This window comes from Panthera leo, chromosome E2, assembly GCF_018350215.1.
Source record: "Panthera leo isolate Ple1 chromosome E2, P.leo_Ple1_pat1.1, whole genome shotgun sequence".
NCBI classification, from domain to species: Eukaryota; Metazoa; Chordata; class Mammalia; order Carnivora; family Felidae; genus Panthera; species Panthera leo.
In genome coordinates, this window is record NC_056693.1 from 56,418,946 (window position 1) to 56,441,921 (window position 22,976).

The following is a 22,976-nucleotide window of genomic DNA, read 5'->3' on the forward strand; positions in this document are numbered from 1 at the left end:
AACATTTTGATAGTTTACATGAAAATTCAAAACCCCATCTTTTCTTGGAAAACGAAAGGGTCTAGCCTCTCCAGACGTGCATTTCAGAAATGTGTCACTCACCTTAAGCTAAAAGGCGGCTGCCCCTTAGGCAGGATGCAGACCCTCCAGTTTGCCACAGTCCACAAAGCTCCCAGTTGTCTTAAAATCATTCTGCTCATGTTAAGTTACCCATGTGGGCATTAGATGGACATTTGAGCTTCTCACTCCTGGCCCAGTTCCCTGACCTCACTCTGGGAATGGGGTCAGAGAGTCTCACTGTCAGGGCCGATGGGACCCAGCTGCTGTCAGAGGAAAGGCCACAGGTCATTGACATCCTCATCAAAACTGTCATTATCAAGAACGCTGTGGATCTGATGCCCAGTACGATCATATGCAAAATATGAGAGGAATCAGTTCTGGCAAATGACAGTCCCTAGATAATAGGGGGAAGAGAGGGAAGCCCCCCCCCCCAAAGAAGCAACCAAGTGACAAAACTAAATCTCCCAGGCTTTGCCTTAGGTCTCTCCCCTTTCGTCCCCTGCTTCTGAGCACGGCTTTCTGTAATAGTCTCCACACCCAGAGCAGAGAGCCAACCTCTCTTTCCTACTCCACCTGCGAGCCCAGTGTTGGAGAGATAAGCAGAAAAACCTAAAGTGAATTATGAGGAGCAGATTCCATTTGGACACCCCCTCAAATGAAGATAAAGCGGGTATGAAATGCTAATGTAGGTCAATGGGAAAATAAGACATTATTCATGATTCATCACGTGGGTGACTTTTCAGGAGTACACGCACTGCAGAACGGGGGCTGCCTCTGCATGCCTATCAAATTGCTGTGGCTATCTTTTGTCCACTAATCACTTGACAGTTTCCCTATTAGTCGCCACGTACGCAGAAACATTGACAAGACCAGAGGAAGCTGATTCACGCGTGCGTGCACTCAACGGAAGTCTCCGGGCTTGCCCGAGGGAAGAAAGGAGTTGTGTCCCTATGAGATTTTAATTAATCCCTGCTTCTGCAGATGCTGAGCGCGGGTCCTAGAGCTAGCAAGTGACGGGGTCCCGCAAGGTTTCGCTCATCACCATCACACATAGCAGTGCCCCCACCCCCCCCCCGCAGAACTGAGCGGCAAATTGCGGCAGTCAATAAAAATAACAATACAACTTAACATCTCTCGAGTATTTACCGTCGCCCGGGCATTGAACTTTATATCCGTTAATGTGTACATTCTCGGTGGGGACAATATCACCCGAGGAGGAGAAAATTGGTGTTTGGGGGGACATTAAAAGTATTGGATATTGCAATGGTTTGCGACCCTCCAAAGGGGTCATAGTACCTGAATAGATATACAGTATATCCATGGCAGGCACGGCAGGTGGGGGGGGAGGGTGGTGGAAGGTCTAAGAAGATTCTGGAAGGCAGGGATAGGTAATAATGAATTTTTAAAAAAGGTTGAGAAATACCGCATTAATACATTCAATACCTACAAAGCCCATCACGGGAGATACTGTTTTGTAGATGAAGAAGTTGAAGAAGTGAAGGAATTTGCCTTTCCTGGCCCACGGCCAGTACGTGGTGAGGCCAGGAGTTAAAGCCACACTCGAGCCCTGCTCTGCTTTGAGTTTGCACACCTGCTTCGCTCACTCTTCACCGTTAAGAACTGTAGGAGAGAGCTGGTTGTGTCCCCTGCGTGGCGGGAAGCAGTCCCACAGCAGCAGGACAGAGTGAGTCCGATGAATGGTCGGGGTCCGTGTGGCTCAAGGCTCGTCCGGCCACAGTTCTCACGTCTGTACTCTGGCAGTCATGTCCAGGAGATGTGTCTGTGTCTGAAAGCAAACTCGGCCTGGCAGCGACAAGCTCATTCTGGTTTGCCCGGGACCGTCCTGCAATGGCCCTCGGTCCCGGGGCAAAAGCTGGCTGCTTTGTTGGCATCCCACGTCTGCCATCGCTAGTTGGACGTGTGGAACCAGGGTGCCCAGGACACCTCCAAACTGAGGAGTCTCAAGAGGAGTATAATTTGTTTCAAATTAGCATCACCCCAACTACACACGGCCCCAGATGCTTCTATGCCCTCATCGCCTGGATGAGCAAGTTGGGGCACTAAATGTCTCAGGACTTTTCTCGTGCCGTGGGAATAGACACGCGAGGAGTAAGTCAGGCAATCCAGCATCCGTGGTCACACCCTCTTTTTAAGTAGCCTTTGCCACACATCTCTTAGGACACTTAGTTACAGAGATTGGTGTCCGGGTGGCATCAGAACGCACTCCCCACCTCCTCCTGTGAGGTTGAAGCTTTTTGACGACGTGCCGTTTTGTCACATGCAGGGGGCTCACTTGGTGACATCTGCCATCCCTGGAAAGCAGGCAGTTGCCCCAGCTGGGCTCTCAGAAATCCCGGGCCAGTTAGAGATCAGAATGTCCATGTCTCAATATACTTCTTGCTTATGAGACTGTGGTTTATAAAAAAAAAAAAAGAAAAAAAGGATTCTGACCATTTTGGTCGGGTGAAGGAGACGTTTTGGGACGAGGTCAAAGAAATTTCAAGAACAGAATCATTTTGTTGCCTGTGGCACAGAGTGAGCCGTGTTTTAGAGCCTCCCCACCCCATCTGAGGCTAGCTGGCCTTTCGTGGAGTTCGAAAGCAGCCCCTCACCACGCCTCACAGGTGTGGCTACGCTTGAAGTCACAGGGAAGCAAAACTTCAAACACCAGCATGTAAGGTCCTAACACCAGGCGGCACTTTCTTTAATCAGAGACATGCGGCCAAGAGGAAGGGACTGTCTTGGACCAAGTCAAAACAGTCATAATCGTTTATCAGCCTTTCCTGTTGGCGGCCATGTCCTTCCACTAAAGAAAATGACAGGCTGGCTTGAGACTCTCAACTAGCAACCTCTAATTCTTGTATTTGCTTTAGAGGGGCTGTTGCTAGTTCATCTGGGAGTGACAGGGTGATTATCATTTATTTTGACACTCAGGAGAATATTATGATGGGGGAGAAGGCAGAAATGTGTTTCAGAGGACCCACACGGGTGTCTGTCATATAATTATCTTCCCTCTGCCATCGTGAAGCACACATAAACATGAGATAAGCATGGATGCAGAAGCCTCTGGGCTGAAGGAAATGAGTGGGCCCTTCTTCTGAGAGTCCAGGGTGTGGGCTCGGGCAAAGGGTAAGGCGCGGGTGCCCCCCATGGGCATCGGAGCCGCTGTCCTGGTGCCTACCTGCTGAATCCAGTTCCAACGAGGGCCTCCAAGGGCCAAAAATATATCTACATAATCAGAGGTGGTAGTGAAGCGTGCCTGGCTCTGAAAAATGTGCAGGCAATGTTGTCCACGCTTCTCAGTAACAAGTGCTTTATGGTTTCTGGTCAGTGTGAAATAAGACAAAGCTTGAGTGAATTGCAAGAATGCGATTGTCCTCAACATTGATAGAGGACCTCCTGCATGGAGACACTGAGCTTATGAAGATGAACAGAACACAGTCTGTCCCCTCCGAGAGCTCAAGTTTAGGACCAGGCGGCCCATCACATAAAGATGCTCTTAAAGCGAAGAGGCTCCATCAACAGAGCAGTTAGGGAAACGCTGAGAGTCTATTCTCTCTTGGAGATTTATGATACACATTTGCTCACTAAAGACAGGAGGCGTCCTCCAGGATAGAAACTTGCGTGACTACGGTTATTGTGTGTTTCCCAAATCGGTTTCTCTGCTGAGCTCATGGAACCAGAGTTCCTTGGATACAGTTCAGGAAATGCTGGTGTATCCAGCCATGGAAGAACTGGAAATATGAAAATCATGAGCCAGCCCCCAGAGGAGGGGCTAGCAAGAGCGGGGTGTTGGGCCCATTGGATGGACTGGGACTCAGGATAGAACCTTGATCCCAGAGGAAGATGAGCGTCACAGCGTAGCCTACAGCATGTGTGTGTGAGTATGTGTGTGTGTGAGCACACGTGCATGTGTATGTGTTAGTATAAAGCTGTGATCTTTGCAGCAGAAACCCATATCTGCAAACTAAGACCACAGACACAGTGCAAGGAAGAGGGTGAGGCAGGGCAACTCAGAGACGATGGGCAGCTGGGCTCACCGCAGCAGGTTCCAGGTTCCGTGGACAGCTCTGTGGTCTGAGGCCATCGCCTACACCCCCATGATGGCTCAGAACCCTGAACAGGTTTGGTAAGAAAAGGCATCCTCCTCAAAACAATCAAAGGACTTGTACCGAGTCCTTTAATATGGTATCCCATGCGACCTTACAAAGACCAAAAAGGAAAGTGTTACTAATATCTTCTTATTGCAATTGGGGAAACTGAGGCTTGGGTAGGGCTGAATCACTTGCCCATGTTCACACAGCAAGACTTGAACCTAAACGTCACCCAAGGTCATTTTCATCAATGCTACAAACGTGTTGATGCGACTTAGGACGTTATTCAGTCTCTATGGAGGTGGGCCGCAGACATCAATCCTGTTCTGTACCTACATCTGGGCTAGGACAAAGGCAGCACATAAGATCAAGTTCATTTGCTCCCGAACGATTCGTTAAAATAAAAAGCATTTCCTGGGTAAACTTGGGAACATTCCAGTATAACCTTGTGTTAGGTTATGAAATCTGTAACAATAACCACCAAAAAAGACATCATCAGTGAATTTCCTGGTGAAAATTGAAAATCCATGAGCCTCGAGATCTTTTTTCCTTCCCCTCATCCTTTCAGTGGGAGCCGTGACACATGCAAGCCTCACGACTTCACTTTTAGACGTCATTTTGCTCGTTCATCTAGGACTTCGATTAAAAGCACATTAAATAGGGCAAAGACTCCATCAGTCAAGCATTCATTGGACATTAACAAAGTGCAAGGCAGTGGGTCATACATACTTAACCAGAGACAATTTCCTGTGGAATTGATAGTGTTGAGGCCTCCTTCATGCCTCTGGCCACAAGGAACTCGCTTAGCACGTCCCTGGCGAGTTTATAGGCCTGAAAACTGCCTCTGATTTCTGAAGGGATCCTCATTAAAGTGTCTTGTCCTCCTAGACCAGCGAGGCAAATAAGTGTCACCCATCACACCAGTGTTCCTAGATAGGGAGTGGCTGCCTGGACCAGCAGGTTGAGAAAAGGCCCTGATTCCGTTGGTGCTTCCATGAGAAACAAAGTCCCAGACTGTTTCCTAATATTTTCCAAAGACAAGGGGCAAGATAAGGTAGGGGCAGAAGCCAAGACTTATTTCTTTTTTTATATATAAAGTTTTTTAAATGTTTATTTATTTTTGAGAGAGAGGGCGTGAGCAGGGGAGGGGCAGACAGAGAGGCAGACACAGAATCCGAAGCAGGCTCCAGGGTCTGAGCCATCAGCACAGAGCCCAGTGCAGGGCTCAAACCCACAAACCGTGAGATCATGACCTGAGCCGAAGTCAGACACTTAACAGACTGAGCTACCCAGGCGCCCCCAAGATTTCACTCTTCTTGCCTTGGGACGAACTTCTTGAAGTTTGCCTTGGGATGATTTCACAAAGAAACAAAGAAGTGCAAAGAAACATGGTAGAGTAGAAAATGTGCCTGATGTATCTGGCCTAATGGCAACACTGAGACGGCTCTAGAAATCCATTCAACCTTAGGGTGATTGGATCCCCTCGTTTGCCTGATCAGTCAGACCTAATGGCTCATAATCTGATTCCGATTGTGGGAAAAATTAAAGTGCTTTGGATGATTTGAGAAGCACTGTTATAGATGGAAAAAGAATAACAGGATGGCAGCTGAGCCAGATGAATTTCATGTTTACTTTACGGTTCAATATTTTCCACATGTGAATACTTCTGGGACCTATTGGACGGTACTGCTTTCATCTGTTACCCGTTAGTTCACATTACCCACATTTTGTGGGTCCAGAAGGGGGGGTCAGAATCCACAGGTGGGCCCTATATTCTTAGAAGAGTAAACTACAATGAAAAAATATAGTTTGGCAGGTCGCCCTGAGCCAAATACGATGGCTCACAATCATCAAGACCCGCAGGTAAATGTGCCTGATTCTGTTCTACCCCATGCTCCTATTGGGCTTGTGAAGTCAATACAGGGAAACCTCACTAAAGTGGAGCAGGGAGGCTGGCAAGGAGAAGGTTGGGAAGGGGAGCGCACCATTCCATATCAATTATAGGAGAATTGTCCAATAGAGACACAACAGAAGAATCATCAACAAGAAAGAATTATTGGGGCGCCTGGGTGGCGCAGTCGGTTAAGCGTCCGACTTCAACCAGGTCACGATCTCGCGGTCCGTGAGTTCGAGCCCCGCGTCAGGCTCTGGGCTGATGGCTCGGAGCCTGGAGCCTGTTTCAGATTCTGTGTCTCCCTCTCTCTCTGCCCCTCCCCCGTTCATGCTCTGTCTCTCTCTGTCCCAAAAATAAATAAAAAACGTTGAAAAAAAAAAAATTAAAAAAAAAAAAAAAAAAAAAAAAAACAAGAAAGAATTATCAAGTACAGGTCCCGACAAGGAAGGATGTACATTGCATCTAGTTCAAGAAATCGACCACCCCTACAACTCAACCGATGAGTAACTGTCATCACTTTGAACTCTTGCCTTTCTCCAGTGGACTTTCCTTCAATACAACCCCTCCCAACTTCTTCCTTCTTGATAAAATAACATCATTCTCCTTTGTTTGTTGGGCTTGCTTATGGCTTTGCAGTAGTTTGCAGGTCCGGAATTGTAATTCTCTGCTATTCCTGAGTAACTCATTTTGCTAGTAAAATAACTGGTTGTTTCATTTTTTAGATTAACAGTATTTATAATTATTTATAATTACAATCTTTTTATGTTGACACTGAATCACAAAAGTAATGCATTCTCCTTGTAAAAATGATCAAAACGTTATAGGTTACACCAAAATCTTACCTCCTCATCACCATCCTTAATCCCAATCCCCCTTGTACTTTCCCAGATTTAACCGCTGTTGGGGAGGAAAAGTTTTCCTCTGGCCTTCAAGATTCTTCTGGTTGGTCTAACAATCAAATTGACATGAGATAGAGAAACAGGAGAAAATGGAACAAAAGTTTAACAACCTATGTTGTATATGTCCTATGTACATGGGAGAGACACAGGCAAATGGAGTCATTTCCTGAAATGGCTGAAGCCGTCACCTTAAATACCATTTTCAGCTAAAGATGGGGAGACGTAGGGGGAGAGGGGTGAGTTATGGGAGGCGACCAGGAAAAGTACAGTCAAGGAAGGTAGAGTTGTTATACGGGTTTAAGTCCCTGCCTTCTCCACTGATAAGAGTTTGTCAAGATTTAGAGTCATCCTCCTTTTACTGGTACAGCGAGGGCGATACCAGTAAATGAAGATTTCCCTTACAAATGTAAATGTTTCTTCCAAAAGGTGTAACTTCTTGATTTTCAGAGTTTCTCTTGTGACTGCAGCTTTTTAACAATAACCAGCTTAAAACGATCAATATGTCAAAGAGTCATGTCTTGGGTGGCGAGATTTGCTCCCCTTCACCACCATAACCCATGTGAAGTCCACTTTCGTAGACCTTCTATGCTTTTATGGACATAAACTGTATCTGCAAAATATGTATAAAGTATTGTGGCAATTTCTATGTGCAAGCAGGTTCGCAAAAATGATACCATACTATGGGTAACATTCTTCAACCTGATAATTTCACGTGGTACTCTTAGAGAGCCTTACATGTTAGAGCACATTAGACCTCCAACCTTTTTCTGCCCGCTACAAAATTTTTCATAAGTGTAGGGAATCCCGTCATTTTAGCAAATCCTCTGTTGTTTGGACAGTGAGGTTGTTTGCAAATCTTTCACCATGATGGATAATCCTGCAGTGAACATCCTTGCAAGAACGCTTTGTCGACACACGCAAGTGTTTCTTTCTTTTTTTTTTTTAAGTTTATTTATTTATTTTGAGAGAGAGAGAGTACGTGAGAGAGGGAGAGAGAGAATCCAAAGCAGGCTTCATACTTTTAGCATGCAGGCTGACACAGGGCTCGATCCCACAAACTGTGAGATCGTGACCTGAGCCGAAATCAAGAGTCAGACACTTAACCAAGTGAGCCACCCAGACGCCCCCCACTTGCAAATATTTTTGACAGTAGATGCCAAATGGGTAAATATTTTTATTTATTTATTTATTTATTTATTTATTTATTTATTTATTTATAATATGAAGTTTATTGTCAAATTGCTGCTCATCCCAACAGGTACCCTCCTCAATACCCATCACCCACCCTCCCCTCCCTCCCACCCCCCATCAACCCTCAGTTCTCAGTTTTTAAGAGTCTCTTATGTTGTGGCTCCCTCCCTCTCTAACCTTTTTTTTTTCCTTCCCCTCCCCCACGGTCTTCTGATAAGTTTCTCAGGATCCACATAAGAGTGAAAACACATGGTATCTGTCTTTCTCTGCATGACGTATTTCACTTAGCATCACACTCTCCAGTTCTGTCCACGTTGCTACAAAAGGCCAGATTTCATTCTTTCTCATTGCCACGTAGTACTCCATTGTGTATAGAAACCACAGGTTCTTTATCCATTCATCGGCTGATGGACATTTAGGCTCTTTCCATAATTTGGCTGTTGTTGAAAGTGCTGCTTTCAACATTGGGGTCCAAGTGCCCCTATGCATCAGCACTCCTGAATCCCTTGGGTAAATTCCTAGTAGTGCTGTTGCTGGGTCATAGGGTAGATCTCACTAGTTGCTGCTCCAAAGTCCTCCAACGTGCCGAACACCGATTCTGCGTCTCAGCTGTGTATGAGCCAGCCCGGTGTCGCACAACCTTACCAACCTTTGCCATCGTCCTCCTCTATCCCTATGTTGTCTTCGTCTCTGAACCGCCTATGACAGTGTGGCTGCCATATAGTGGGGGGCTGAAATAACGTTTGGTCACGTTCCCTTTAACCGGAACATCTTTTCCCACTGAGGACCCTCTCCTTCGCGTTGCTTACGCCTACTCATTCCTTAGGCGCCTGCACTGGGACCTTTCCTGAACCTCGGGCTAGATGAAGTTGTTCTCTTATGTATTCATAATGCTGTCTCTCAATGCCCTTGTGACAGTTCGTTATTTTTTTAATCTGCTGTCACTCTTACTGACCCCCGGCCTGGTGGACACCAGAGAATGCCTTTCCTCACCTCTGTTTCCTCATCACCCAGCCCAGAGCCCCACATGTAATCGGCATTTAATAAGAGCTTTTAAAATAAAGGCCATTGTCATGCAGCCACATTCACGATTGAATGAAAGCCCGGGAAAATAAACAGCATATCAGCAGAAGGAAAAATTAAGCTGTCAGTCTGCTGAACGGCAAAGATTTCTTTTCTTTATTTCAGGTCTTTTAATGTGACGAGGGAGAGTCAAAGAAAAGCAAACACACAACATGGTTCTGGAAATGCTTTCCTTTTTAATTTGGAAAGTGACTGGTGCATCAGTCTCTGACGATTGCTGGGGGGGGGGGGGTCTCTGCCCATCGCTGTCCCCCGAGTGACCGTCTCCTGCCCTTCTCCCCTGCCCCCCCCCTTAGGGACCACAGTGATGCGGATGACAGCCTTTGATGCCGATGACCCGGCCACAGATAATGCCCTTCTGCGGTACAATATCCGTCAGCAGACGCCTGACAAGCCATCTCCAAACATGTTCTACATCGATCCTGAAAAAGGGGACATCGTCACCGTCGTGTCACCTGCCTTGCTGGACCGAGAGGTGAGCTGAAAGGCACACATCTTTTTTCATGAGAAGCAAACACGGCTCTCACAGGGGCGATGGCGTAGGGCTTCAGGCAAAGGCACTTTACGTGGAGAGGTGGAAATGAGGTGCTTACACGTGGTTGATTGAGGGGGGGATCCATAAAGGGAAATGAGATACCATATGAACCAAAACCACACACTCTAAAAGGCCACACACATCCTTGGAATTATTTGTATTCCTTCCACCCGATGCCTCGGTTTCCTCCTGAAGCACTTACTCATGAGTCCTCATAATGGGACTCTATCCTTACCTACCTTCCAGAGGAAGGGGATGGGACAAAGGAGGGAAGGGCAGGCAGGGAGGTAGGAGAGGGACAAAGAGGAGGGAGGTGGCTTTGCCCGAGATCACAGAGTCGGGTGGCTTGGACTTCTCTTCTTTCCCAAACCCTCTGTCACTGTGTCCCCCCGGAACCCCTCTCTCCCGCTTCACCCTTAGGCTGTCGCTGGGAAACGTCACCCATCACGTAGGTCACGTGTCACACACAGGCGACCCAGGGAACTCGGCCAGTCCACACCCTTGCTCTTTGGTTTTACCTAGGCTGCTTTCAGGTTTTCACGTTAGTGGCCATGTCAAAATATTTAGATTTCATTTTTATTTTTCAAAATTTCCAACTTCCAGCCTTCCTGGAAATCACAAATTCTGGAAGTTTCCACACGTGGACAGTCGGTTACATCAGACGTGACAGTCAGATGGAGCTGGTGGTCTCAGTCCCGTGTATGTGGGGTGTGGGCTCCTGCCCAGCTCACACCCCCCCACATGTGCCCCCTGGTCCTGGCCCCCCCTCCTGAGTCACATGTCCCTCCGTAGCTCCCCACAGGCTCCCCTCAGTAGGAGAGACTCCTGGCCCGTCAAACACAGCATATTCAACCAACTTAGGGACTCCCCTCTGTCCCCCACCGCCTCCACCCGCCCCAGATCTCCCATCCTGGAATTCTTTGTTGCCAACATGGCATCGTCCCACAGACCTTCCACAAGCGGCACCTGCCCCACGGAAACTGCTGGGTTTTCGGAATGGACTCTGTGCATTTCCTTGGGTCAGAAATGCCTTCTCTCCTTTCTGCTTCTCCACACTGTAGCTTCTGCCCAGAATCTGGGTTCGAGCCACGGTCTTTAAGTCAGTTAAGCATCCAACTTCGGCTCAGGTCGTGATCTCACGTTTGTGGGTTCCAGCCCCTCGAAGGGCTTTGCACTGGCTGCATGGAGCCTGCTTGGGATTCTGTGGCTCCCTCTCTTTCTCTCCCTCCCCCACTCACACTCTGTGTGTGTCTCTCTCTCTGTCTCTCCCTCCCTCTCAAAAATAAATCAACATTAAAAAACAATTAAAAAAAAAAAAAAGAATATCCCCCTCCTGGGGTGCCTGGGTGGCCTCAGTCACTGAAGCATATGACTCTTGATTTCAGCTCAGGTCATGATCTCACAGTTCATGGGTTCGAGCCCCATGTCAGGCTGTGCACTGATAGCTTGGAGCCTGCTTGGAATTCTCTCTCTCTCTTTCCCTCTCTCTCTGCCCCTCCCCTATTCGCTCACTCTCTACATACATACATACATACATACATACACTAACTAACATACTTAAAAAAAAAAGAATACCCCTTCCTGTGGGTCTAGAGTACTGCCCAACACAGTAGCCACTAGTGCTGTGCAGTTATTTAAATTTTAATTTGCATTCATTGAAATGAAAATGTACAAATGCATCAGCCAGGACAGCTATGGAATCTTGTCACCGTCGCGGAAAGTTCCGGTGGCCTCGACTGTAAACTTAACAGAGAGCAGACGCTGCGATCCTCTGCGTGTCTTAATCTTCATTTTCCGTCTTTTGCCGTTCAGGCAAGAATGCGTTGGAAAGGAAGATTTTGCCCTTCGGGGGTGGGAATCAGCAGCTAGGAAGAGAACTTACTGGAAGGGAGGGAGAGGATGAGATCTTCATTGAAACTGTGGCTGTCACTTGGAAAATGTAATCGTTACTAGTTAAAAGTAGGAAAACGGCGGGGGGCAAGGAACGTACGGAGTCCTTCTCCTTCGTCCTGTCTCCCTTCCCTTTCCAGCCCTCCATGTTTTTATGACTGCTCGGTTCATTATCTTCCTCATAGGCAAGGAATGACTTTCCACCTCTGTCTATTCCCTGCCCAGCATGCATGTGCACGCGCGTGTGGACACACACACACACACACACGCACCAGCTTTCCCATAACCCCTAATTCTCCCAAAGACACTTGCAGATTTTTACAAGGCATAGATGCAATGCAGTGATTTCCGCAGCTCAGCGTCTGTTTTTACTGACAGAAAACGTGTTGTAAGTCTCTTTTTATAAACCAAAGTGATAATATAGTGGATTCTTCCATTTTTAAGGTTTATCGGGGGGCCAGATGTGTTTTAAGCTCATGATCTCTTCATTTGGGTTTTTGTCAACTTGCAATAAATACGCAATTACGGGAGCTGAATGAAGCGTTTCTAGCCACGATGCATAAACAGCTCCCCCCCAAAAGATAGACACAGATTCACTGAAATTGGAAAATCAATGAAAATGAATGAAGAGTGTCACTTCTCTGTGAGGGTTTCCAGAGTTCACTGCTGACCCAGGCAACATCAGTGCAATCTGAAGGAAAGAAACGTCCCCGAATGTAGGCAAGCCTTGACTATGCACTGTTGCTGCGGTAAGCTTCTCCCCGGCAAGTTTGCTGAAAGGGTAAAACGTGACTCCACGTTGCTCATCTTTAAAGGGACAGGACTTGCACATGGCACGTGTAAGCTCACTGAGCCTTTCCTGGATCACGTGCCTACGACGGGCCCCTCCAGCAGGGCTGGAGAATTGTTTGTCATTATTTCTGGACAACTTCTGAGTAGGCGTCCTGTCTCGGGTGTGGTTTTAAAGTCTACTGCTGGACCATCCGAGCAGAACAATTAAAACGTTTATGCACTGGGGCACCGGGGTGGCTCAGTCAGTTAAGCGTCCGACTCTTGATTTGGGCCCAGGTCGTGATCTCCCAGTTCCCATGTTCAAGCCCCTCATCGGGCTTTGCACAGATCCTGCTTGGGATTCTTCCTCTCTCCTTGCCTTTCTCCCGCTTGTGCTCTCCCTGTCTCTCAAAATAAATAAACAAAAACTTTTTTAAAAAAATTAAAAAATATGGGGTGCCTGGGTGGCTGAGTCGGTTACGCCTCCGACTTCGGCTCAGGTCATGATCTTGTGGTCCATGAGTTCGAGCCCCGCGTCCGGTCTGTGCCGACAGCTCAGAGCCTGGAGCCCGTTTCAGATTCTGTGTCTCCCTCTCTCTCTGACCCTCCCCCGTTCATGCTCTGTCTCTCTCTGTCTCAAAAATAAATAAACATTAAAAAAATTAAAAAAATAGAACATTTATGCACTATTCATTTTTAAGAAAATATTCCACTGGGACCCCTGCAATACAGTGAATGTAAACAAATGGGTCGGGGACTTCGAAAGCTGGGGCCCCTGAGACGATACAAATGGTTTGGTCCTGTTTGGGCCCCACCTGCTTGGGCTTAGAGGATCTGGAAGCCCGCTGGCTCTGGCATCATGAGCTCAGCTGATACGATGTAAATTTTCCCTTTGCTTTTCCATTTAGTACCTTTCCTTTACTGTGTACGGCCCCAAGGAGGACCCTGGCAGGTGACGTGAGACTTCAGGGAGGCGGCGGGCACTGTTTTCTTTGAACCTGCCTTTCCCATATTTACTTTGTCCTGAAGCGTGTCGATGAGGACAGCCGAGGACGCCGATAAATTATCTTTAATGTCACCATCTCGGTCACTGCCTTTTCTTCCCACCACTGCTCCTCAGGATGTCTCCAGTGGGGCCAGCTGAGGCAGGTGCCCTCACTGATCTGCCCCCATCCATACTCTGAGGAGGGAAGGGATTGTGCCCATCTTCTTCCCTGACACATTCCCAGTCCTTAGCACATGACGGATGCCCAACAAATATTTACTGAGCAGTAAAGGGAAGGAAGGGCAGGAGGGAAGGGAAGCAGGCTCAGAGTGAGTAGCATCTCAATGTGTGCAGGCTGCTGTCTGGCAGGGTCCTTGCCTTTCATTTCCCGCTGCATGTGGGGCCGTGTGGCCTCTGGACCCGCAATGCATGCACAGAGCTGGGAGTGAGACCACCTGTCGCCCACTGGCTTTGGGTCAGGCGAAAATGCTAGAAGGAAGCTCACCTGCTGTCTCCATCTTCTGAGGCCCCATAACTGACCCCCTCCTTTTCCTCCTAACCGTGACAGGCAGCTGACTTGGCTTCCCATTCGGGGGGTCACCCCTGCTGAATAGATGCCATTGGGCTTGGTGGGTTTGTTCCACTTGGTCCCCAAATGGTGACAAGTGGAGTCAACTGTGACAGAGTTTCTCAAAGTTTTCTGAGGAGCCTTAGAAATCTCAGTGCTCCAGGGTCACCTGGGCAGCTCAGTCAGCTGAGCGTCCGACTCCTGATTTTGGCTCAGGTCATGATCCCAGGGTCGTGGGATCGAGCCCCAGGTCTGGCTCTGTGCTGATGCCCACTTCAAACTCTTTCTCTTTCCCTTTGCCCCTCTCCCTGACTCACTCTCTCTGAAGTAAAATAAATAATTTTTTTAAAAATGTTTTTTTTCAAAGAAAGAAATCACAGTGCTTCAGCAGAAGCCTAGAGCCATAAAAACAGAGTCTCAGGCGGTAGAACCGTCATCGGTAGTTTAAAAGAATAATCCCAGGTGATCCAAATCTGCGACAAGTTGAGGAGTCCCTGCCTTTGGAGACCATGTTTCAGTGTGGTTGCTGACCCCGTAGTGTAAACTGAGCATGTTTGTTTCCCCGGATGGCTGTAACAATGTACCACAAGCCAGGTGGCTTAAAGCGACACACGTTCTTTCTCTCACAGCTCTGGAGGCCAGAAGTCTCCAACCAGCGTGTTGGTGGGGCCAGGCTCCCTTTGAAGTCTCCAGGGGAGGATCCTCTCTTGCCTCTTCCAGCTTCTGGTGGTTCCCAGCCATCTTTAGTGTTCCTGGACTTGTAGACACATCCTTCCAACCTCAACCTTCGTCTTACATGCCCTCCTTCTGACTGTGTGCTTTCTCATGGTCTTGCCTCTGTGCATACGTGGGTCTTCTTATAAGACACCAGTCACGTTGGATTAGGACCTCCCTGAATGACCTCATCTTTACTTGGTTGTGTTTGCAAAGACCCTCCTTCCAAATAAGGCCATGTTCACAGGTACGAGGGGTTAGGACTTAAACATATCTTTTTAGGGGACATAATTCAATCCATAACGGTGAGTTAATTGGCCTCTCCTTGCCTTAGTTATTCATCAGTGGAGTGGGAATAATAGCACCTGAGTTAAATGAGCTCGTGAGGATCAAATGTGCTAAAACACATAAAGCGCATTGTCTATCCTCAATACAAGCTGCCATAACTATCATTATTCATTGTCGTAGTAAATTGTAAACGTGGGTCGTGAGTTCCCCGTTGAGGGATGTCTTCAGACAGACTGCCCTTGGTAGGATGTCATACAAGGGATTCAGTTCATCAGTAAAGGTTAGATCCTTGATGTGTCTTCTGCCCTTGAGACTGTAGTTATTGAAAACATTTGTTGAATATCTTCAAGGTACAACGTGCCTTGCAGGATGCTGCCAGGGAGACTCACTCTCCTACCTGGCCGGCTGTGGGACCTTGGAAAAATCATTGACCCTCTCTGGGCCTATTTCCTCATCAGGAATGACTGTGATCATGACCTCTGCACAGCACTCTCTCACGGCTTCCAGATGTGCATCCCTTCCTCTAGTCTTGCAGACAGCGAACACAGTTATTACGTGTGTCACACCTCCTGTGGCTGCCGATCACCCAGGCTCCAGTTCCCTCAGCTCCTGCCCAGACCTTGACTATCGTCTCTACCCACATGTTACCAATACAAAAAGACTCTCTCCAAATTGTGCAGGCCAGGTTCGCTGTGTTCTGGGAGTCAGGCCTCTTCACCTTTCCTGATGCTGGGCCGGGTTCTGTGGCCGTCCCTTAGATTCACAGCTGGATTGTGAGAGCAGGTGCAGTGACGACTTACTGCCCGTCTGTTTTCATAAGCTCAGCGTTAATAGACATCACATTTTACTTGGAAACTCGGTGCGTTTTCCAGTGCAAGGTCCTCTGATTGCTTTTTCTGAAACCATATGGGAATATAAACTACCTGAAGAAGGAGATCTTGGGTCTTTGTCCCATCTCTGTAGTCTCACTGCCAAATTTAAGAGCCAGATAAATAATAGGCACTCGGCAAAGATTTGTTGGATGGATGGGTTGATGGATGGATGGCCTGTGTTCCTTCAGTCTGCATGTATGAGTAAATAGTTTACAGATGATCGTAGAATTTCCTGCAGGATCTACTGCCCTAGCATGGGTATACAAACAGAAGAAATGATTTTGTTTTAGATGAGAGCCTAGTCTCGCCCTTGTGTAATCATCCAGTAATCGAATCTACTCACTTTCACCTACCTTGTGTCAGGGCTGCACTGGGCTCTAAGAAATACCTTGGCGAATGGGATGGACGTGAGGATCTGTGTCTCTTGCTTAAATGTTTGGGGAAACGTTTAGAGAAAATAAGAGCCATATATCCTACTAAACAAAATTGGGTTCATCTGGGGCACTGTTTTATTCTTTTCCATAACCACACTCAGCCCCTCGTTCTGACAGCTCTGTCTATGTTTTTAAACTATGTCTGGCTGCGCTACAAAATAAAATCAGATAAAGGTCCCTAACGTTTGATAAATGGTTTATTTAGTTGATCATCTTGGCTGGGAGACCGAAATTCATCTGCTGAAATCTGCCAACTTTTCTGAACACGGCCACAATTTGAAACCACTCAGAGTAGCTAATGGTCAGTTTGGGGGCTCTGTTTGTCTTTTTGGTTCCTTCCTTCTCCTCCTCCTCTTTTTTTCTTTTTTTTTTAATGTTTTATTTATTTTTGAGATAGAGAGAGACAGAGCATGAGCAGGGGAGGGGCAGAGAGAGAGGGAGACACAGAATCCAAAGCAGGCTCCGAGCTGTCAGCACAGAGCCGGATACGGGGCTCAAAGTCACAAACCGCGAAATCACGACCTGAGCCGAAGTCAGACGCTTAACCGACTGAGTCACCCAGGCGCCCCTCTTTTTCTCTTTTTTTAACAAATAGAGACATTTTCCTAAAGAGGCCCTTGAAATTCAATCTTAACACTTGCATTGTGAGAGTATCATTAAGTCTTTTTAAGGGGTTTGAACACTTTTCTATCTTTATTTGAATTCACCTTCGACTTAGTATGTATTATCCTCTAGATAATCTAAGGAAACTGGTAGCCTAACCATAAGAATGTACATCCAGTAAGAGATATTAGGCCTGTGAATGTAATTTATTTTCTATTTTCAGCTGGTAAAGGACTTTCTGAAACTTTGTAATGCCCCCAATTTTTTTTTTTTTTTAACATTTATTTATTTTTGAGACAGAGAGAGACAGAGCATGAACGGGGGAGGGGCAGAGAGAGAGGGAGACACAGAATCGGAAGCAGGCTCCAGGCTCCGAGCCATCAGCCCAGAGCCTGACGCGGGGCTCGAACTCACAGACCGCGAGATCGTGACCTGGCTGAAGTCGGACGCTTAACCGACTGCGCCACCCAGGCGCCCCTGTAATGCCCCCAATTTTTAGGCCAAGTGGGAAAACAGAGAATTTCCTTCCTTCTTTCCATGGCAAGTGTCACATAAGACTTATTTTTAGATTTATGTGCATGTATTCGCTATGAGAGATTCAGGAGTCCTTGATTATGTCAGGGAAAACTGACGAAGGTTAGAGGGAGCATCGTATGGAAAATGGTCAATTGACATCGGGCATGTGGCTGCACATCTGAGGAGAACTCAGATGTGTTGAGTCCGGGTGATCCAAGTTAAAATATTGTCACGTAGGCCGCATCTCCAGAAACATAGTAAAGAAATCTGTGAAAATGATGATACCGAGTCAAGCTGCCCGAAAATAAAGGAATAATCCTAAGGGGTAGCATTTTCTCCCTTGCCTTGAATGAAAGAAAAAAATAGCCATCACACTCTCAGTAAAATAAATGTTTTCAGCCGGCTCTGATCTCATGCTAATACTTTTCTCATTATCATCATGTTTAAAACATTGGCAGTAATTATACACAATTCAATCACACCGTCAAGAATATTCTCTTTCTTTATTTCGGTGGGCGGGACCAGAATTATTCAGATAGCAGCATTCCTCCCCATTTCTGTGAGCTATTTACTCATAAATATTTTTGTTGGGATAATTTTCTCCAGTTTTTTTTTTTTCTTATCACTTGCTGCTGAGAACATGGGGAAGGGGAGTAGATGTAAATAAATTGTCTTATTATTTTTAAAATAACACATTATCCTTGCAAATGAAACACAGATGGTGAACCACCCTATGTGAATCACACTTGCTCTGTTGTGTCAGCAAATAAAGTGGAATGGGATGTTGACGAGGCACGATGCTAACTGAGCCCTGGGGTCTGAGATGCAGTCGCGGAGCCGGCCGGCGTCCTGCTGATGGCAGTGGGTTTGGAGACGGGGAGTCGGCGCCCTCCCTGGTGAACTCCTGCACTTGCCCGCTCTGGATAAATTCTAGGAGGAGACTGTGGTGAGTCTCCACCGTGCTGGTGCCCCTGACCGTTTCCCCCATCCTCCGAGGTTGGCCCATGCAGCCATGAGAGCCAGGGCGGTCTCTAGTCACCTGGCTGAAACCTGGTCTGAGTCATGGGTCAAGGGCACGGGAGCCGGCTTCAGACTCTATGGATTCGTAGACTACTCGTACCTCTTACCAGCTGTGAGAAGCTGGCAGGTCAGTTAGCCTCTCCAAACCTTGGTTCTTGATCTGCTACTCATGAGGATGATCATAGTTTCACCTCACAGGCTGATCAGGAAGATGAAGTTAGAGGGGCGCCTGGGTGTCTCAGTAGGTTAGGATCCAACTCGATCTCAGCTCACGTCTTGGTTCATGAGTTCGAACCCCATGTCTGGCTTTGTGCTGACAGTGCAAGGCCTGCTTGGGAGTCTCTCTCTCTCCCGCTCTGTCTGCCCCTTCCCCTCTTGCGCTCTCTCTCTCTCTCTCTCTCTCTCTCTCTCTCTCTCTCTCACACACACACACACACACACACACACACACACAGTAAATAAACTTTTTTTAAAAAAAAAGGAAGATTAAATAAGATATGTCAAGCACTTAGCACCCTGTAAATGTCAGTGGATATTAGTTATTTTCATGATGGACAATGAGATTGAAGAAGAAGCATGGAGGTGGGATCTTCTTCCTCTGGCAGGGAGTGCACTTACTTTCCGGCCACACGGCAGAGAATCTGGCAGCCTTATAAAGTTCCGTGAAACACCGAGGTAACCCACCTACTGAAATCCAGACGTGAATGTCGACGCATGTGTATCGAGCACCCATCAGAGTGTCTTGCTGAATCCATGATGGACTGCCAGATACCAGGGACGCAGAGATCAAGCTGCCTGGTGATAAAGTAAAGCAGACCTACCAGCAGCAAACACACAGGGAGATGTGCCGTTTGAACTGAGCCTCAACGCATGGATGGAAAGCCGCAGCCAACGAGCTGAGGGAAGGGCATCCCGGGGATGGGAACAGCATGGGCAAAGGCTTGACACGTTCATACATGACTTGAAGAGAGGCAGGGAGCTGAGGGTGTCCTAGGGAGATACCGGACGAGGGCAGGGAGTTGGCACAAGATTATAGAGGGCTTATAATCTTGGGAGTGGATTATGGATGTGTCCTCACGTAAATGCAATGCCACCAACCGTATTTAAACATTAAACACTGCTCTGTTAGACGTGGTGCCCTAGGAGCTGTAACTCGGAGGGAAAGCTGGTGAGCGGGAGGGGAGACCATCAGTAAAGCAGACGCATTTTGGAGGCAGCTCAAGAATGCTTGGTAAATGATGAGTAGCTGATTCATGGATTTCTAGCCTTCTCAAGGGGAGAGACAAGGAGCTACCACTTGAACCTAAGTTCCGCAGGTTGTTAATAAATGAATAAACACCAGCCTACTTCGTATCTCTGCTCTTGTGTGTCTTAGAGCATTAGACAATCAGTAGCTGCTCAGCACATATTGAATCAAGAGACACTTAGGTTTGTCATTAAGACAGATTCATCTTTTTGTGTTTGACGAATGTGTAATTCTCTAAGCTTTATCTTCTTCTGTGTCTCTTTTTTTTTATATGGTAAAAATAACTTAAAATGCAGGGTGATGATGAGTTTAGAGTGCTTCTGTTTTTCCATCATTTTAAATCTCTCCATCTTACTTTATGTGAAGTACCCTAAAAACTGAAGAACTTTTTCTTTTTTGGGAAAAGTTCTTTTAGAGAATGTAGATTTCTCCTTATCAGCCAAGAACTATGATTAGCACAGAAAGGCACGTTTTACTTCACTGACACATTTTCCAGTTACCGTACTCAAATCACATCGCTCTCAATCCCATCCCTGTTCACAGTCCCAGTTGGAGAGATACACCCCAGTTTTGGAAGAATGTCAAGTTAGGGGCGCCTGCATGGCTGAGTCAATTGAGTGGCCAACTCTTGACGTCAGCTCAGGTCATGATCCCGGGGCTGTGGGATCAAGCCCCTCGTTGGGGCTGGAGCCCGCTGGAGTTGGAGCCCGCTGAAGATTCTCTCTCTCTCCCTCTACCCCTCCCCTGCTTGCATGCACATTCTCTCTTCTCTCTCTTTCTCCCAAACTGAAAGGAAGGAAGGGAGGGAGGGACCCAGGAAGAAGGGAAAGTTCTCTCGTTCTATTGTGGCTTTGAACTGGTAGAGAAAACAGGAGGAGCTTTGCCCTTGCCATATTGAGACCCGTCGTTTAAGGGAAAAGGCATTGATGGAAAGTCTTTGGAAAGCAGCTCGTTCAAACCTGCTCTTACTGTGCCTGGCCCCTAGTCTGGACCTAAGTGGTTAGGGTCGCTATGTTCTGCTTCCGCTGCAAAGCATTTTCAGGGAAGGTGAGCGGGAGGCTTGGATTGAGGCAAGCTAGCGATAGAGCGTTTCAAGACACGATGGTGTCTCAAAAGGCCTGGGACCCACATTTCTTTCACTTGTGTTTTCAGGGAGACCTCTCATTTGCTGCACGTTTGCCATAGGATAAAAGCTTATTGATAGTATATTTCGGTGTTCTGAAGGCATGGCCAGCTTTACTGGCTATATGGCATTAGGATGTCACATTCAACAATGAAGGAGCTTCAAACTGTAGGAACACCCGCCAAGTTAGAGGTTGGAAACGTTCTCTTGAAGGGCCAGATGGTAAATACTGTAGGTTTTGGGGACCAAGAGGTAAGACTGAGAATATATGTAAGTACATCTATACCCATGTAAAATATAATCATTGAAAAATATAAAAAGCATTTTTCGCTCACAAGCCACCGAAAAACAGACAGCTGGCTGACTTGGGCCCACGGGCCATCGTTGGCCAGCCCTGAGCTATTACACTGCCCGTGAAAATGGTCCAATTAGTAGTAATTTCAGCTACTGGTTGTTGAGTGTATTCGTGCGTATGTATCCGAGGTCCACTCTCAAAATACCAAATCACGCTTACTAATCCGGGGGTGGGATCCTAGGGACAGGAACTAGGTCGTGAATGATGGGTCTGATTTCATTTTTCTTGGCACAGCAGTCCCATTTCCCCGTGATTAAGAAACAGATCATTTCAGACACTTGTTAATTAATTCCAAACTGAAAATTTGGTTACGATAATTACAACAACTAGTTCAATGCAAAAATAGCAAAACAAAGGGCGCCTGGGCGGCTCAGTCGGCTAAGCGTCGGGCTCTCGGTGTCAGTTCAGGTCACGATCTCACTGCGTGTGAGACTGAGCTGTGCATCGGGCCCTGCATGGGATTTTCTCTCAATTCCTCTTGCTCTGCCCCTCCCCCGCACTTGCTCTCTTTCTCTCTTTCTCAAAATAAGTCAATAAACTTAAAAGATAATGGTAAAGCAAAGTGCTGTCTACACACAGACTAAACACTGGCTGAAACCACTTCCAATGACCGTCTTTGTCACATCAGAGCCCCAAGAGTAGGGAAGAGCACGGTGGAAAGGAGCCGGAAGCGAGGGGGGTGGTGAGGCCTTCTGAGACGGGGAGCCCTTCTTTGAACTGAGTGGGTACAGAGTTGGGGACAGCTGATGTCACTGAGATGTGAGCTATATCAGCCTCTCCCTAAAGCTCATACATTCCCCACCCACCCCCCGACTAGATGAATCAGTATTATTGATTATTTGGATGGTACCTTCACAGAGGAAATAGATTTTGAAATTCTTTTCAACACAGGAAAGCAAACCACAGTGAAGTTTTGAAGTAACTTTTGTTTTGATTGGGCTATGGGTCTTTGAGGCCCAGCAGGGGGCCTTCTGGTTCTGAACTCAGGTGGCTCCTAGAAATTTGGTAGAAAGTGGTTCTGAGAAAAGGCTCTTTCCTGCCCTAGTGTGGACATACAAAGCAGTCCAATTCATTTGGTGGCTATTTTGGAAATAAGAATCAAATGGATTGTAAAAATGCCTCTGGGGGCCCCTGGGGGACTCAGTCAGTTAAGCATTCTGACCCTTGATTTCAACTGAGGTCATGATGTCGTGGTTTGTGAGTTTGAGCCCTGCATCAGGCTCTGTACTGGGGGCACAGAGCCTGCTCAGAATTCTCTCTCTCTCTCTCTCTCTCTCTCTCTCTCTGCCCCTCCACCATTTGCACTCTGTCTCTCTCTCAAAATAAATAAATAAGCACTTTTTCAAAATGTCCCTATACGGGGCGCCTGGAGGCTCAGTCAGTTGAGCATCCGACTTCAGCTCAGGTCATGTTCTCACAGTTTGTGAGTTCGAGCCCCGCGTCGGGCTCTGTGCTGACAGCTCAGAGCCTGGAGCCTGCTTCGGATTCTGTGTCTCCTTTGCTCTCTTCCCCTCCCCCTCTCACACCCTGTGTCTCTCTCAAAAATAAATAAACAAAAAAATTTATAAAAAATGCCCCTATATTCTTTGACACAGCAATTCACATAATCAAATATGTGTACACGCATTCACCCATGGAAGTTTCATTGGATCTTTATCTAAAGAACCAAGCTAAGTGTCAAACCACTGGATCTGTTCAATAAATTGTGCCATATTCCTACACTGGGATTCCACTAAATCACGTAAAATGATGTGGCACAAGAATCTATAATGATATGGAAAGATGTTCACCGTGTATTAACAAGCAGTTTGCAAAACACCAACTAAGCTGTGATT

The 22,976-nt window shown here is 47.0% G+C and overlaps 1 protein-coding gene across 8 annotated transcripts in view; it reads left to right on the forward strand.

The window, feature by feature from the left end:
- CDH13 (cadherin 13) overlaps positions 1-22,976 on the forward strand; it is a 1,030,961-nt gene that overhangs the window by 774,644 nt on the left and 233,341 nt on the right. For 7 of the 8 annotated variants that reach the window (XM_042919726.1, XM_042919730.1, XM_042919731.1 and 4 more), the window contains one exon: positions 9,518-9,696. In XM_042919726.1, the coding sequence (XP_042775660.1) occupies positions 9,518-9,696 (179 nt within the window). Of the gene's footprint in view, positions 1-9,326; positions 9,365-9,517; positions 9,697-22,976 lie in introns of those variants that run through there. The other variant, XM_042919733.1, reaches the window with a different exon arrangement.